Source organism: Miscanthus floridulus, chromosome 14 (assembly GCF_019320115.1).
Source record: "Miscanthus floridulus cultivar M001 chromosome 14, ASM1932011v1, whole genome shotgun sequence".
NCBI classification, from domain to species: domain Eukaryota; kingdom Viridiplantae; phylum Streptophyta; class Magnoliopsida; order Poales; family Poaceae; genus Miscanthus; species Miscanthus floridulus.
The window spans coordinates 76,053,470-76,070,155 of NC_089593.1; the positions used below are offsets into that span (position 1 = coordinate 76,053,470).

The 16,686-nt window shown below is 42.2% G+C and overlaps 1 protein-coding gene across 1 annotated transcript; it reads left to right on the top strand.

The window, feature by feature from the left end:
- Positions 1-10,990: 10,990 nt before the first annotated feature.
- On the top strand, positions 10,991-15,880 carry LOC136505512 (small COPII coat GTPase SAR1A-like). Its single transcript, XM_066500673.1, has 3 exons — positions 10,991-11,287; positions 13,868-13,999; positions 15,367-15,880. The coding sequence occupies exons 1-3, from the start codon at positions 11,159-11,161 to the stop codon at positions 15,685-15,687; spliced, it is 582 nt and encodes a 193-aa protein (XP_066356770.1). The 5' UTR covers positions 10,991-11,158; the 3' UTR covers positions 15,688-15,880.
- Positions 15,881-16,686: the final 806 nt, after the last annotated feature.

Below are 16,686 nucleotides of genomic sequence, written 5' to 3' on the forward strand. Positions count from 1 at the left end.
ATTATGAAAAGGATGACCGAATTCCACCCTTCACAGTGAACAAAGACCCAAGCATCCAGCTAAATGATGAAGACACTCCATGGTTATGGCACGATCATAACCAAGCGATATACGTTAAGAAGAAGTTCACTACTGTGCCCGCTTGACATATATAGTGATGTTTAATAGTGTGTATTAGAAGTATTATGTAATAATTGTGAATTCAGAGATGTTTATTAGGTGTTTCCTTTTTTTCTATGTTCAGATTAAATTTGTGTTTGATGGTGGAATTTCCATGTCGCTTGTGGACAATGAGTGATGAAAAAAATGAAAAGATTTACGTTAAAATGATGTGAAAACAAATTTCCAATCGAAAACAAAAGTTTTAATGATTTAAATTAAACACTACATTTTTGCATTAATTAAATAGTAATTATTATTGACATTATGTTTCAATATTTATAAGAAAAAACAAAAAACTTTAGGTCACACAATTTTCCTGTGTGCAATAAAGCAAAAGTAAATCCATATTCTTTTAAAACAATTTTATGCCTTGTATTTAATTTACTGTGCAATTAACAAGACTTTAACATTTTATAGAAAGAAATATATAAAAAACAAATGGAGCTTGAAACGGGCGGGAAGTGAAACTACAACCCAACTTTAGTCCCGGGTAGATCTACCACCCGGGACTAAAGGTGGGCTGCATTTTTTGTGGCCAGCCAAAATACACCTTTAGTCCCCCGGGCATTTACATGAGCCAGGACTAAAGGTCCCTCCCCTATATAAGGCAACCGTTTCTTCTTCCTCCTCATTCTTCGTCTTCATCGTCCATCGCCACTGCCGCTGCCACCGCCCTCGTCATCGTCGCCCGTGGCCACCTCTTCGATGTCGCACGCCTCCCGCTGCCGCAGAACCCCATGCGCCTCCTCCACGACGGCCGGCCAGCCACCCCAACATCGCCCACCCCACGCACCACCAACGTCGCCGCAGAACCCCGCCATGCGCCTCCTCCGCGCCGGCCGGCCAGCTGCCCCAACACCGGCCGCCCCACGCGCCACCAACGCCGCCGGCCCGTACTGTGTATTGATATATATAAATTTGTTATATATATATATATATATTATAGAGTTATAAATTTGTATTGTTATATATATATATATATTTGTTATATATATATATATTAGAGAGTTATAAATTTGTATTTTTATATATATAAATTTGCTATACATCTATATTAGAGAGTTATAAATTTATATTGTTATATAGCTAAATTTGTTATACATATATATTAGAGTTATAAATTTATATTGTTATATATATAAATTTGTTATACATACATATTAGAGGTTATAAATTTGTATTGTTATATATATATATATTTGTTATACATATTAGAGAGTTTTAAATTTATATTGTTATATATATATATATATATTTGTTATATATATCACTTGCCAATAAATATTTCTAGAAAATAAGAAATCAAAGTTATGCTTTGAAGACTTGAATTTTTGAGTGTAGTTATTTAATTAATTTTAAGCACATGACTCGATCCATTTTATGGATATATGGTTTTTATTTTTTATAGATATATCTAGTGGTATAAAAGCTATATGGCTGCCCCAAGAGACAACATGGATGAAGAAATGATGGATATTATCAACACCGGCACTCAATTTACCGATGGTGACCAACAGGATATAGATGACAGGAGTCAATACCTGGCTCTTGAAAATAAGCAAGAAAATATTGTGCAAAAAAATACTGGCGAGGTGTATATATTTATATATATATTTGAATATTATATATATATTTGAATATCTATCATCTATTATGTGTACACATGATATTTATTTATTCTTTTTTATACGTAGCCCTCTAGATCGACGACCACAACGGCGAAAAGCAAAAATATTCGAGGCCCGAAAAAGACATTGGAGGGATGCTACATAATATCGGAATTCAATATCGAGACAGGCGAACCACTTGGTCCACATGTAAGGAAATTCGTGCAACACTATGGGTACCTTGTAAGGGACAGACTTCTGATCAGTGCCCGTGAATGGAAGCAAAAGATCAATGAGCCTCATGTTAGTTTTGTCTCTGATCTTGATAAGAATTTAATTTGGGATGATATCCTTCAACATTTCATGTTGCAAGCGGATGATTATGATGATATCAACGATGATGAATTGAAGGAGCTAGTTCAAAAGTGGGCTATGAAGAAGATGGCCACACAATTCCAGACTTAGAAGAAATCCCTTTACACGAAATATGTCAAGAAGAACCTAACGCCCAATTTCAATACTAGGGGCCCGCTCGTGAAGTTGAGGCCCTACTAGAATGATTTTGTGCTGTACAAGACATCGGAAGAGGGTGAGGAATGGGTGAGAAGGAACCAAGAGAATGCCCGACAGAAGGTATACCACCATGGCATGGGATCAGGTGGCTACGTGACTGCCATTCCCAAGTGGGAAAAAATGGAAGCGAACATTCTTGCCAAGGGTATCACACCAGAATCACTCAATTGGCCCAAACGCGCGAATAATTGGTTTTTCGCTCATGGGGGAAGACTGGACCTAGAGACCGAGAAGCTGGTTCATGACCCAAAACTCGAAAGAGCAACACAAAGATTTTCTTATGCTCTACAAGCTAAAGCTATTGGTGCGTTCAGGCCCAATAGAGAGAAGGATGAACTGACGTATGCCATCAGGACTGCTGAACACAGTGGCCGAACGAGAGGTTTAGGACGGAACATTTCTTGGGAGCATGGTTTCCCTAATGATAGAGATACCTACAGAAGCCGATAGAGAAGAAAGGATGAGGAAGCAGCGCGGATCAACAGGTTGGAGGAATATGTTCGTGAGTCACGATAGGCGTTGCTTTAAGCACAGGAGCGTGAAAAAGACATGCAAGCTAGAATGTAGGAGGAAATCATAAAGCAAGTGCAAATAGCAATGAGTGCCCAAAGGCAGGCATCAGATCTAGGAATCAACATTAATATTAGCCCCCTGATCAGTTGAAAAACAGTTGCGCTTCCATGGAGTTGCCAAATCAAGATGACGCAATGCTATGTTTCCCCATGGATGACATCACTGCACCATTTACATCATGTGAGCTATATATTCCAAAAGGGAATGCCACAATCATGGTGGCTCTTGGTGTTTTTTCTCCTCCAGATCCTATCAAGACACCAAGAATCCATGGGGCAATAATACCACCTGGATATATTAGCGTCTCAGTGGATAGAGTTAACAAAGGTTTTAGTGATCTGGCTCTTGACATTCCAGGAGGTGATGGGGATAAGACTCTAGGAGAAACAGAGAAGATTCATACTATGACGCAAGTGCTACATCATTATTCCTGGGGTCTCTAGTCCACCGCCGCTTCCTCAACTGCCAGACAATAGGTGTGGACAAAAGTGAATGAAATAATTTTTTCACTAATTTTCTATTGAAATGCATGATTAATAATAACAATTTCTTATAACTAATTATTCTTTTTTGTACTCACACAGCAGGGCCTCCACCAACCTAAGTCCAATTATTCAATCTCTAGATCATCATAGTGCTCCGGGCAATGATTATGCAACGCCGCCACCGCCGCCACCTCCAAGGAGGTCTCCAACGCCTCCAAGGAGGTCTCCAACGGCTGCCCCGCCTCCCTTGATGACCAAGAAGCAGCTAGCTCCTAAGAGGTCCGTCCCGCAAACGAAGTCGTTGGCCCACCATCCGGCAAAGAAGAAAGCCTCCTCTAATCCAGTTATTCCCCCAAAACTGTCTTACGAGAAAAGTGAAAAAGAATTAAATGCTGTAGTACAAAAAGATGTGAACAGTTTCTTTGAAAAAGTAAGAAAGCAACGAGAAGCGAGGGAGAACCCAAAGAAACCGTACTTCTACCTACCTCCAGATCTTCTAAGAAAGAAGGTGGACCAGAAAAAGCGGGAATCTCAAAAGACCCTGCCAAAATCGGACTACGACCGCTCTCTCACCAAGTCATTTGAGGCGGCGCAGAAAAAGACTAGAGTAGGGAAAGGTGTTGCACAACTCGGACAACAATCCCAACAATCAGTCCCCCTCTTGTCATTCATAATTAAAATGGTTCAAACTTAGACTTACTGGACGTCGATTTTGAGGACCTGGTTCGGTTTTACGAGGATACTGGTTTGGACCTTGCCCAAGTGCTCGCTGAAGGACCATCTGCTCTGAAAGTGGATCCTTGGAAGAAATTTGAACATAGAAAGAGTCTATAGAACCCTGAGGCCTCAGGTGAACTAGGTACGCAAATGTACTTGCTAAACAAGTGGTACATGGCGGCGTGTGAATGGGGAGAGACAACCTTTGTTTCTGTCAGAGTTAGAAACCAACATTACTTCTGTGGCGATGACGTTATATATGTCGAGTTTTTAGAATTACACCAACTATGCCACCTGGACTCTCTCAACAAAAGTCTCATTAGCTGCTATTGTCTGTGAGTCTGATTATTTTCTACTATTAAAGTGTATATATAAAGCTACATGTATATATATAAATTATATATCCTCACACTATATTTTTATATATGCAGATATGAGATGACAGAACTCAGAAAGAGAAAGGATAATGATGTTGGTTTCGTTGATCCAAATATCGTATTCAAACACCCTAATCCCCCGCCTGAATGAAAAGTTGAACTCAAGAAAAATCTCATGAGGTTCTTAGTGAACCAACAAAACAAGGACATACTCTTCCCCTATAACTTCAAGTGTTAAATAATTAATGTCGATCATATGGACATTTGTTCAATTATTTGCTTACTAGCTAAGCTATCTCCCATATATATATATGTTGACTCTAGTTAATGTCGATCATATTTATGTATAAAAACATATGCAACAATCATTGGATATTGATGGTCATCGATATGGCCAATAGTCAGTTGAGCATCTTAGACTCGTTAAGAAAAGAGCAAACAGAATACCAAGACATGATATATATTATCCAAGGGTAATTTGGTCTCTCTAGCAACTATATATACCCCGATCTCTTAACTGCAATAATTATTAAAGACCAAATTAATTTTTTATTTTATTGGGCGCAGTGTTTGGAAAAGTTTCATTGAGGAACACCACATAAAATATTGCAAAGCGCCACTGGATGTAATCGCACACAAAGTAAGTACTAGCTACATTTATATATATAATTCAATTAACACCATGCATGCTTTCAATTCACCGGATCTTTTTTCTCGTAAAAGTGGGTTCTGAGGCAAGAACAGGGAACCAACTGCTACGGATACTATGTTTGCGAGTTCATCATGGCATACTCAAAAAGAACTCCTAAAGAGATCATCAAAGTACATTATATAAATATATTCATATATTCACAATTTCTTTTATTGCGCATATATATAAGTAATCACGTGACCAACACACACATATATATATATATTAATACTTTTCCTTTAACTTTTATTGAAGACTCTATGGTTGAAGGAAAAAAGTCATACGACGTGACCAACTGAAAGCAATTCAAGAGACCATAGCAGGATTTCTTAATGACTAGGTCTTAAACCCCGCCGACGAGTTCTATAATGACATGAACGAAACATGAAAGCCAAACCAGATGGAGTGAATTTGTTATCCCAAGGATATAATAGAATATACAATGCAAGCTTTATTTGTAATATATATACATATTATATGTACATAAAATAACGTACAATATATGTATATACATGTAATATATACGTTAATTTCATACTTTAGTTTGTATAAAATGTTCGAACATTATAAGCGTATATAATACGTATATTATTAGCAGCGTAGAATGCGTATTTAAAAACCTATTCGAAAACCAAAATGAATCATCAATTGAAAATAGAAACAAAAAAACAAAAAAAAACCTTTAGTCCCGGTTGGTAATACCAACCGGGACTAAAGGGCCGGCCCACGTGGCCAGACCGGGAGGCCTCTTTAGCCCCGGTTGGTATTACCAACCAGGACTAAAGGTGGACCTTTAGTCCTAGACCTTTAGTCCCGGGCGAGAAACTGGGACTAAAGGAGGGGCCCTTTAGTCCCGGATTCGTGCTCCCAGTTGAGAAACCGGGACTAAAGGGGTTTCCCAACCGGGAGTACAACTTGTTTCTATACTAGTATACTAGGTAGCTTAGGGACAGCCCAAAGATCAATTGGAGTCAACTTCATTCACAAAGATTGTTTATTTGGAAGTGATTTGAAGCAAGATAGGAGGACCGGACGCATGGTGATGCCCTGACCGAACTCGGTCCTAGTGAGTCCGATGAGTTTATGGCGTGCGCTGCAGGGGTAGAAGGACGATCGAATGCTGGCGCAAAGCTAGGACCGGATGCGTAGGTGCCACCATTGTAGCTGCGGGGTCTCTGTACTAAGAAGGACTGGACACTGAGAAGAAATAGTGACTGGACACGCGCGTGTGTGAGTCCAGTCAATAACAGAATGCATCTAGAGAGGTTTTTCAAGGACTTGACGCGTCAGGTCAGGGTGGACCTGACTCCGCGGTGAGTCTGGTCACTCTAACGGTCGACTATTTGTGCTGGCGAGTTTGTAGCCATGGTGTACTGACCAAACGCATCTGGTCACATCGACCAGTGTGTCCGGTCACCCCGAAAGTTGTTGAGTTGGACCCCAACGATCATGTTTTGAATGGGGGTGTACAAATACATCTCATACTCGTCCATTTCACCTCTCTTGCCCATTTGTTCAGCTGAGGAAACACTTTGGAGTGCAAGGGAGAGCAAGAGCCTAGTGAGGTGATTGAGATTTCATAATCTAAGATTAAGGACCTTATTAGTGCATAGGGAGTAGCAAGTGTGCATCCACCTTTCTCATTAGGCTTGTCTTGGTCAAGTGAGAGTTTATGCTTGTTACTCTTGGTGATCTCCATCACCTAGACGACTCGGTAGTGATAGGAAGCTTGGTGATAATCCAACAGAGGTTATGGATCACACCAAGCCATGGTGTGAGCGGTTGTGGACGATTTACCACGATGGAGTGTCATAGAATCAGCCCATAGAGAGCACTTGATCCTTGCACGGATCAAGGGAAGCTACACCCTTGCGCGGGTGCTCCAACGAGGACTAGTGGGGAGTGGCGACTCTTCGATACCTCGGAAAAACATCGCCGCGTTCCTCTCCCTCTCTTTACTTTGAACATTTACATTTGAGCAATTCAATTCATATCTTTACATTCTTAAAATTGTCATGCTAGAGTAAGATTGAAACTTAGAGTGCAAAACTTTTATGTGGTAGAACAATTAAAATATTTTTAGGCACAAGGGGGTGAAATGGGTTAAATGTAGGGCTTAATTATTGCAAGAAATTTAGAATTAGCCCAATTCACCCCCCTCTTGGACATCTTGATCCTTTCATATACTACCTCCATTTTTTTTTCATACTCCATCCGTTCAAGAAAGAATGTAATTGTAGCACAGTGTCATGGTTTAGTATCTTAAGTTCGATCAATTATAGATAAAAAATTATCAATATTTATGATATCAAATAAATATTATTAGATTAATTATGAAATATATTTCAATAATAAATTAATTTGGAGCCGTAAATATGAATAGTATACACTAGAAATTTGATCAAACATGAATTGATGACACGTAACCCGTAATTGTATTTTTTTCTAGACAAAGGGAGTATGTGACTGATCATTTTCTTAGTTTTTTTTTTCTGTTTTCGTTTTGACTATTCCTTTTTTTAATATAAACTTTGTACACAAAAACCCAAGTGTATACTACCAACTAGCAAGGTGGCCCGTGTGGGTGGCTTTTCTTTCATCGTAATAACATCTAGATGTTTTGAGTTCAATTTTTTTAAAGATAGTTGTTTATTTGTAAATTTTCTTCTCTCTATGCACATGATGCTTATATTAGCATACACTACAAATAGCTACAACCAACCAATTCATTGTCTTAAAACTATTCTCAATTCTCATCTCCAATTCCTTATTTTCCCACTCCTATCATGTGGTTGTGCATTTTGAGTTGAAGCCAAACCAAGGAAGACTTAAGTTTCTTTTTAGTGAGCTCAGTTTATTGATAAAACCAGTATCCGAATCTCTAGAAATATTTTCCCATTCCTTGGTCCTCTTGTAAACTTAAACTTTGGTTAATCCCGATTCCTTTTCAATATTGAATTTAGATATTTTTATTATAATTTATATCGACTATTCATTTAGTTTTTTCTTGCCAATTAATTTGAAGATCAAACTATTAATTTTGATCACTTTTATTTAAATTTTGCCTTTACTAATTGTATTTTATATGGATACTCTATATATAGGTACATTTCTTCCCAACTCGTAAATCAAACTATTAATCTCCTTAATATATTATTCTGAGTTTACTATAAATTAATTGTATTATGTATGGTCTCTTTGGTTCACTAAATGAGTGTATCTGAAGCAAGCTCATTGTATCAAGCTTGAGCTTGTTAGAGGATTAAGTCGCTTGATCCGAGTTCAGAACCACCTGAGCCTACCCTAAGTTTTAAGCTTTGCTAAACGACATGCCCGTTGACAGCGATGCCTGTTGTTACTTAGTTAATCTCAGGATCTTCCAATACAGTCTTTGGGAGGTGTTCATATTTCGCAAACAAACTAAAAAATAAGAATTGTTTTACATGCATATAAATTCATTTTCAACATATTATTTTGTTTGTGATATGTTAACAAACTTTCACACAAGTTTGCCAAGCACATAGAAGTTTCCGTTTAGAGGAAAAAAAATAGTTACCTTTTTGTTTCACCCATGCCATCACGAATGACATGCACACAATCTTTTACTTGACCAATTTCGCACCATACTCTCCGGCATCATATTTTGCCACGTCTCCGGCATCATATGTGGCCACGTCATCTATATTTTCTTCACCGTTTGATCTAATTCGAGGTACATCTACAGCCATTGATTCCTTTGCAAGTGCAGCCACTAATCTAGAAAGTACGTCATATGTCCAGAACGGTCATGCATAGGCTTGGGTTCGCTGCCAGGAGCGTGCAAGTCTCCAACCCGCGCTACTCCCGCTGCGTCAACTGAGCCCAGCCTCGCCCCCAGACCCCGGGCAAGAGCTACCTCCGATGTAAGCTCCAGCCATGACAGCGAGCATGCACGAACAAGCCGCGCCGGCCGCCGGTGGCCGGCCTCTTCCATAGCAGTCCTCCGGGACCTGATCACCTGACACCTTCCACAGCGACGCAAGATTAAGGTCATCCTCGAGACGCCGCACCCCGACGCCCATGGATAAGCGCTGGCGCAGCCGCGCAGAGGCACGCGGTACTCGCGGAGGTGAGCATGCAGCGACCTGCTGATGGCCGGGAACAATCGAGGGCTTGCGTTGCTCGATCTGCAGACTGGGGGAAGAACCTCTGGACCAGATGGAGAGACGCGCGACAGCGGCTCGATACAGTGGCAGGCTGACAGTGGCGTTAGCTCGATGCAAGGGTGCGGCAGGTAGAAATGACTTGGAGGAGGCACACATACAGTACAGATTTGGCCCGGGAGCGAGCAAATCCAGCCGTGTTGCTGCTGCTCGATAAGTAACAAGATTTTACACCAAAACTCCATGGTCTTCAGCATTAAGCTGCCAGCCTTTGATAATTTGATTAGTCGATCGATTCTATCCTTAAGTAGGCGCCAAAGGTTTGCATCCTTGTATTGCTTCAAAATTTCCCTCAATTAAATATCCTGCTCTTGCACTTCCAATTTTGCTTTTCTTCACAGTATGGCTCACTTCACTTTCAGATACCATGCAGGATGTGTCCCTCTTCTTTATGTCATTGCTCTTATGTCTTTGGTTTCTAAGTTGCATCTATAATCATTGACAAGCCACTTAATTAATTTCCTGGCCAGAGCACAAATGTTTTCCCCGATAGGTAATTATCCTTTGATCCGTGTACATTTAAATAGTGTAATTTTGTTTTTGTTTTCCTTCTTTTAAGTCTGCTGCATACTTTTTCCACGGATTAATTCTTGATGAGGAAGAGACTGAAGTCCAAAGGGATGGCCATAGCTGCTGTGCAAGCATCTGAAGAATAGATATGTAGTTTCAACTTGTGCTACAAATGCTCCGAATAAAACCATCCTTGCAAGCCCAAAATTGCAGACCTTGTATATCCCTTATTTCTATCGTTTTACATGTTTTCTTATGTTGAAATATGCTTCCAGAAAATCTACAATTGATGAATTTCTGAGATATGCTTTCATCACCTCCTCCGGGCCTTTTCCAGCATCGGTAACATAAAGTTTGTTTTTTCAGTATCTCTGCACTTATATTTATCCACAATAGTGAAAACACCACTGGCCATCTCAAAGGTGGCGTGGCAACGCCGCGCTCTGAGTTTTTCGGTACCTACTAACTTCCAATGTTTTATTAATTTTTTGGTAACCCTGTTTCTATTATTATTTGTTGAAGTGAACTTATACCCACTATACGGCCGCCTGTTCCAACTAAAAAATATATAAATATTATAAACTCATAAATGAATGCATGTTTAGTCTTATATCGTTGTCAAATGCCATGTTCGCTTGGCTGATAAGTCATGGCTAAAAGTATTGTTGGCTGATTTATTGTGAGAGAAAAATATTGTTCGTCTACTGAAAAAGTACGGCTTATAAGCGGAAGAAAGTCTCCAAGAACGTAGCCATCATTTCAAGAAAAATCACGAGAAACAGCAGGAGTAGTTTTAAATTTTGAAATGATGTCATACAGTAAATGAAGTCAGAGTGTTTTGACAGCCGCCGTAGAAAACCCTACCCGTATGTATGGCTGTATCGTCGACATACGTAGAAATATGCTCCACGTAGACAAAGAAATGGGAATCCGCCTCGTGCGACCGGCGCGGCCCGCGGTATCTTTCCTACCAACCAACCACCAACCACTACTTACCCCATCTGCTAAGCCGGCCCCACCAGGCGTCCGACCCCACCTGTCATCATCAGGGACCTCCTCGCATATGTCCGCATCTCTTTTGCTGCCCTCCCTCCCCTCCGTCCGCCGCCAAGATCCGTTAAGTTGAAGACTTTCCTCATCGCTGCCGCCGCTCCGCTTGCCGCCTTCTCCTCCTCCTCCGGCGACCTAGAGAGAGGGGCAGGGAAGAGAAGGGCGCGACGCTGGCTATCGAGTAGGCGGGCGGGCGGGCTGGTGGGCGGAGATGTTCCTGGTGGACTGGTTCTACGGGGTGCTGGCGTCGCTGGGGCTGTGGCAGAAGGAGGCGAAGATCCTCTTCCTAGGCCTCGACAACGCCGGCAAGACCACGCTCCTCCACATGCTCAAGGACGAGGTCGGGATGGAATATCTCTTCTGTTTTTCCCCCAAACTACCGCTGTGTGTTGGTTCTTCCAGGGATGGTTGGATGGGCTGAATGGCTTGGGTTAATATGTCTACCAAAAAAAATAAAAAATCCCCTTTGAGCTATACGGTCGTTGCTTTTTGTGAATTGCGGAGTTCTATTTCGGTTTGAAACGCCCACAGTTTTAGTTTTGGTGAGACTTGGAGGAATTGTGATGATCTGGTGGATCCTTGTGTGTTACTTACCTCCGTGCAGTTTCAGGGGGAATTCTGCGGTACTGTGGCTATATCCTTTAGGGAGTAAAATCGTAGAGGCCTAAGCGCAAATAGAAGTGGACGAGCGCGCATTTCTTTAGGTTCAGGGTTTTTGTTTCCACTCCGATTTTAGTTTTCTACCCCTGTATAGATGTCCATTTAAAGGGTTGAGTGTTCTTTGTCATTTTTTTATGTAACAATTCAAAGTATAGCCCTTCTTGATTCAAGTGCATGCCTTGCAAAAGTGATACTGGAAATCTCTCAAAATTGTGGACTGAGAACAATTCGATCATATTTCATTTCCTACTCTGGATAAGGTTTCCCTTTGAGGATAACATCTACAGAACAGTACCTTTCCCCAGATTTGGAAGTACAGATTTATGTTGGTATCGGGGTTGCCTTGTTTGGTATGGCCGAACCATTTCTTTGATCACTGGATTGCTTTCTAGTAGACTTGAAAAGGTTCCATGCTAAGTTGCACGGATACGGATACGCGTATCGGTATCGGAAGGATATGGATACGCGGACACGGCAATTTCCTAAGAAACCCGATACGCGGATACGTTTTACTGTTTTTTTAATAAATATAGATAATAGTGCATATTAAAATTGTGAAAGAGTGAAAGTAGTAAATTACCTTGCAATCTCCATTCTTCAAATCTTCAATTGTCAATTCTCGAGTTCTCCAAGACTCCAGGTCCAGAATTTGCACAGAAAAACCAAGTAACCAACTATCAATCAATTTATTACTAAAACTTGACTACTTGAGTATTCAGTAATCAGTAGTAGTTCAGTACATCACCTTGCCAATTGCAGTCTTGCAGATATCCAAGTCCAGAATTTGAACTCTGAAGTAGACAGGAGATGAGGAGAGGAGAGGACAAAGGAGTACTGTAACTGCTATTTAAAACTGATAAGTGATAATAATAAAACATTGCAATTAACCACTTAAGATACGTATCGACGGGGTAGTGCCAACTTGAACTGGCTCTGGCTGCCTTCCCTTCTCCTGCGGTGGAATCACCAGCGGCTGGCCTGGCTGCAGCAGTTCTTCAGTGGAAAGATGGGAAAGGGAAAGGGGAAATGGAAGCAGGAGCAGCAGCAGCTAGCGGGTAAGAGGAGCGAGGCGAGCTGAAGCCTGGAGCCTGGAGCGGAATCGGCTCCGACAACGCAGCAGCGTCGATCGGCCATCCAACGGTAGCTACACGCAGCTTACACGGAAGAGGAGCGCTAAAACGGATATTCCACCAACCATTTACCAGAGTCCGTCAGAAAATCACTCGCAATGAGCGAGGGTTCCATGCGCCGCCGCCGCCCCTCCTCGCCGGCGCTGGCAGCGCCCTTGCCGGACAACGACGACCTCCTCCGCGAGATCCTCCTTCGCCTCCCGCCGCTGCCGTCCTCCCTCCCCCGCGCCAGAGCCAGAGCCAGCCGCTGGTGATTCCGTCCGTCCGCTCCGCACCAGCCCAGCCAGCGATGGATGGGGACGAGAGGGAGGAGGATGAGAAGGATTTGGCAGTCGGCGCGGCGACCTTCGCTCCGGCGACGGGTGGGGACGGGACGGGGAGGGGAGGTGAGCACGAGGCGGAGGCTCGTCGCTGGCGAGTAGGGACGCCGGCGAGCGGAGGCGGGCGACGAGCGGGGGATGCGCCGTCACCGCGCGGTGTTGCAGCGCGAGTCGCGGCCTCGCGGGCGTGAAGGAGTGCGGGCATCGCTGGCTAGGGCGTCGGAGACAGGATATGCGACTCTGTTATTAGGCCGGGCCGTATCCCATAAGGCCGATACGTATCAGCCCACGTATCCAATATTCGCGAAAATTATTAAAATTCGGATACTCCAACGATACGTATCCTTGGCGTATCGGACACGTATCCGTATCCGATACGTATCGGATACGCGATACGCGCCTTCCTGGACGTATCCGTGTAACATAGGTTCCATGTTTTGTAGAATCAGGGTTGCCTTGTTTGGTGTGCCTTAACCATTTCTCTGAGCTCTCTGGATTGCTTGCTAGACCTGGAAAAGTTCCATGTTCTGAAGAATAGTTTGCTTCTTTCAGTTATGTGGGCTTAAGATTCCATATCAAATTTCTGGAATTCTAGGGTGTAAAACCTAGGGAAAGGTTGTTTCTTTCATTCAAAACTTCAATTTTAGATCTGTTACTTGTACAGTTATCGCTATTATAACAACTAGAATCCTACTGAAAAATTGTATGTGCTGAAGCTAAGCATATAGCAAAGGAAAGTTCTATGCAGTTTATGTTTAACATCTGTAGGCTCATGGAATTTTTATTTGGGATCTGTGTTTCTTTTGGCAGAGATTAGTTCAGCATCAGCCTACGCAATATCCAACTTCTGAAGAGCTGAGTATCGGGAAGATCAAGTTCAAGGCATTTGATTTAGGAGGACATCAGATTGCTCGCCGTGTTTGGAAGGATTACTATGCTAAGGTCCCACCTTCCTCTCTTTTTTTTTTGTTTTTCCTTCTTATTAATAACTTGGTGTGTAGTTGTATCAATGTGTTCTTCTCCTATGCTTGTGATTTCTGGTGGTTTCATGCTATCCTTTTGTAATTCTCCAGTTCCGTAATTTAGAAGTACTAGTAGCCATGCTTCGTTTCTAGTGATAAATGTTTTAGTTGGCATCATTATCAGAGGACATTGAATATGTTGGCCTTCACTTTTGCTCCCACTTGCAGTACCTGTTGCTTATTACCAGATTTTTGGTCAGTGGGCTTAGTGCATACAATAGTAAGTAGCCCATTGCCCACTCCTATATGCTAGTCACCTTGGTGCAGCCATCTAACTTTTAGTTTGTTAGTGGGAGATATGCTTGATGGTATGTAGATTCCATGATCTTTTGGAATTATGCTCTTCTGGACTTCTGGTTTTGCCTGTTTTTTTGTGCCCAACTAGCATTTATTCTTGCAAGTAATATTTATACTTTTCATCTTTTTTAGCTTTCTATTGTTCGATGAGGTGGTGGAGCTGGCTTAGTCATTGGGATATTCTTTTGTAATATGATGGGATATTCTTCTGTAATATGAGAATGCTAAATAAAGTGATTATATGCCAATATAGAGAAACATTTGAACTAGAGTCTGGAGTTTACTCTAGGTAAAAAGGCAGAGGATAAAGGTTTGAAGATGGGGGAGGTATAGAGAGGGATCCAAGGATGGGTAGGGTCCAGAGAATGTCCAAACTAGAAACTGCAAATAAACTAAGCCCGCAAACAAGAAACTAAGTGTGAGTTCCTGATAGAAGAGACATTAGGAATATGAGACAATTAGGAGTGCCTGACAGAAATGCATCTTCCTTGCAAGGTGCTCATAGGGAGGACTTACATTGCTACACCTATGCCGAATTTGTTATGTTACTACACTTGGATTGCTACTACCTATTGTCTTGGATGAAAACAAAGCTGTTTCCTCCGCTTCAAATGTTTGACTTTATATGTCTAAATTGAACCTTAGAAGGTACAGGGTTTTAGTGAGGTATTTGGATTTGGGAAATTGTTTCTTAGATAAAGCATTAGGTCCCCACTTTATATCCAAAGCACTTTTGGTTTGAAGCATATCTTTACCAAAATCATGCAATGATCAGATGACTGATGAAACATATCCTACTATGGCACTTCCTTAGAGATTCTGCTTTGGTGTCCTGCCACATACTTGTATTTGTATAGCCTACTTTTGTTATTCTTCATGATCAAATCTTGACTTCCTAATTTACTGTTTTACTGTGAATGCTGGTGGAACTGGACGTGTGTGCTTTCGACATCTGGTTTGCTGAACCTTCCTGTTTTCATTCTGATATAGGTGGATGCAGTGGTCTACCTCGTGGATGCCTATGACAAGGAGCGGTTTGCTGAGTCAAAGAAGGAGCTAGATGCGCTCCTGTCAGATGACTCCCTGGCCACTGTCCCATTCCTGATCCTGGGGAACAAGATCGACATCCCTTATGCCGCTTCAGAGGAGGAACTCCGTTACCACATGGGGCTGAGCAACTTCACCACTGGCAAGGGCAAGGTTAACCTGGGCGAGTCCAACGTCCGCCCCCTGGAGGTGTTCATGTGCAGCGTTGTTCGCAAGATGGGGTACGGCGATGGGTTTAAGTGGGTGTCACAGTACATCAACTAGTGTTAGCTACCCACCGTGGTACTCCCTGTACCTTAGCTACCACAAGAGAGATAGGGAGCTAGCTGTCTGGTCATGGTTGTTCATGGTGCCAGTACATATGTGTTCATGGAAGTAGTACAAAATCTGGGATCTTGTGCCAGTTTTTTCGTCTGTTACAGTGTGATCGTGGAAGAGGAGCGCCTTTTATACTTCATTGCTGGAGCCCTTTATTTCTTGCTGTCTACTTTGTTTTTCTTTTTCATACCTGACGTCAGTGTACTGAATTTGGGGGAAAAGTACAGTTGGACGCCTTCCCATGAAGTGTTCAATTTTTGCTGACCTTAGGCCTTCCACGGTGTGAGAGTGCAGCCTCAAAAATAATGGGTCCCATACCTGAAAAGAAGACATCACTCTCCCAGGCTACAGCGTGATGGCGTGATGGCACTACTTGCCAGGCCCAACAGCACTGACACAGTTTGTCCTTCTCCCCAAGCCTGGACACACCTCGCAGCATGATTGGATGATACAAATAAAATATACATTTTTACAAAGTTGGCACTGCAGCAACTACTTGCTCCGTTTCCAAAATTTCTGGCATTGGCATCACTTGTTGCAGCGTGCGGAGTGACTCCCGAACACTCTCTCTCATCTGCTAGCATCACTCTGGAACAACACTGTGGAGGGCCTTAGACAGCTTGTTGGATTGTCTCCGGTCGAGAGGATTGAAGGAGATTTTGACTTGTAACCAATTCCCTCGGATTGAAGACTAACTGAACAAGCCCTAAAGGTGGTCTTGGGTCGTAGGATGTCCGGGGATTGCGAAGGTCGTGATGAAGAAGATGACTGGATGAGCATTATATCAAATGCGTCAGACCTTGAGCGGTGAAAGTTGCATCGACCCTGAGTGGTGAAAATTTTCAGTCGTTAGTGATAATAACTAAGCCTTTGGAGGGTCACTCACTGTCATTTATGTGGTGTGAGAGGAGGCTAGGATTAAAGATTTTGTGAGAGAAGGCTAGA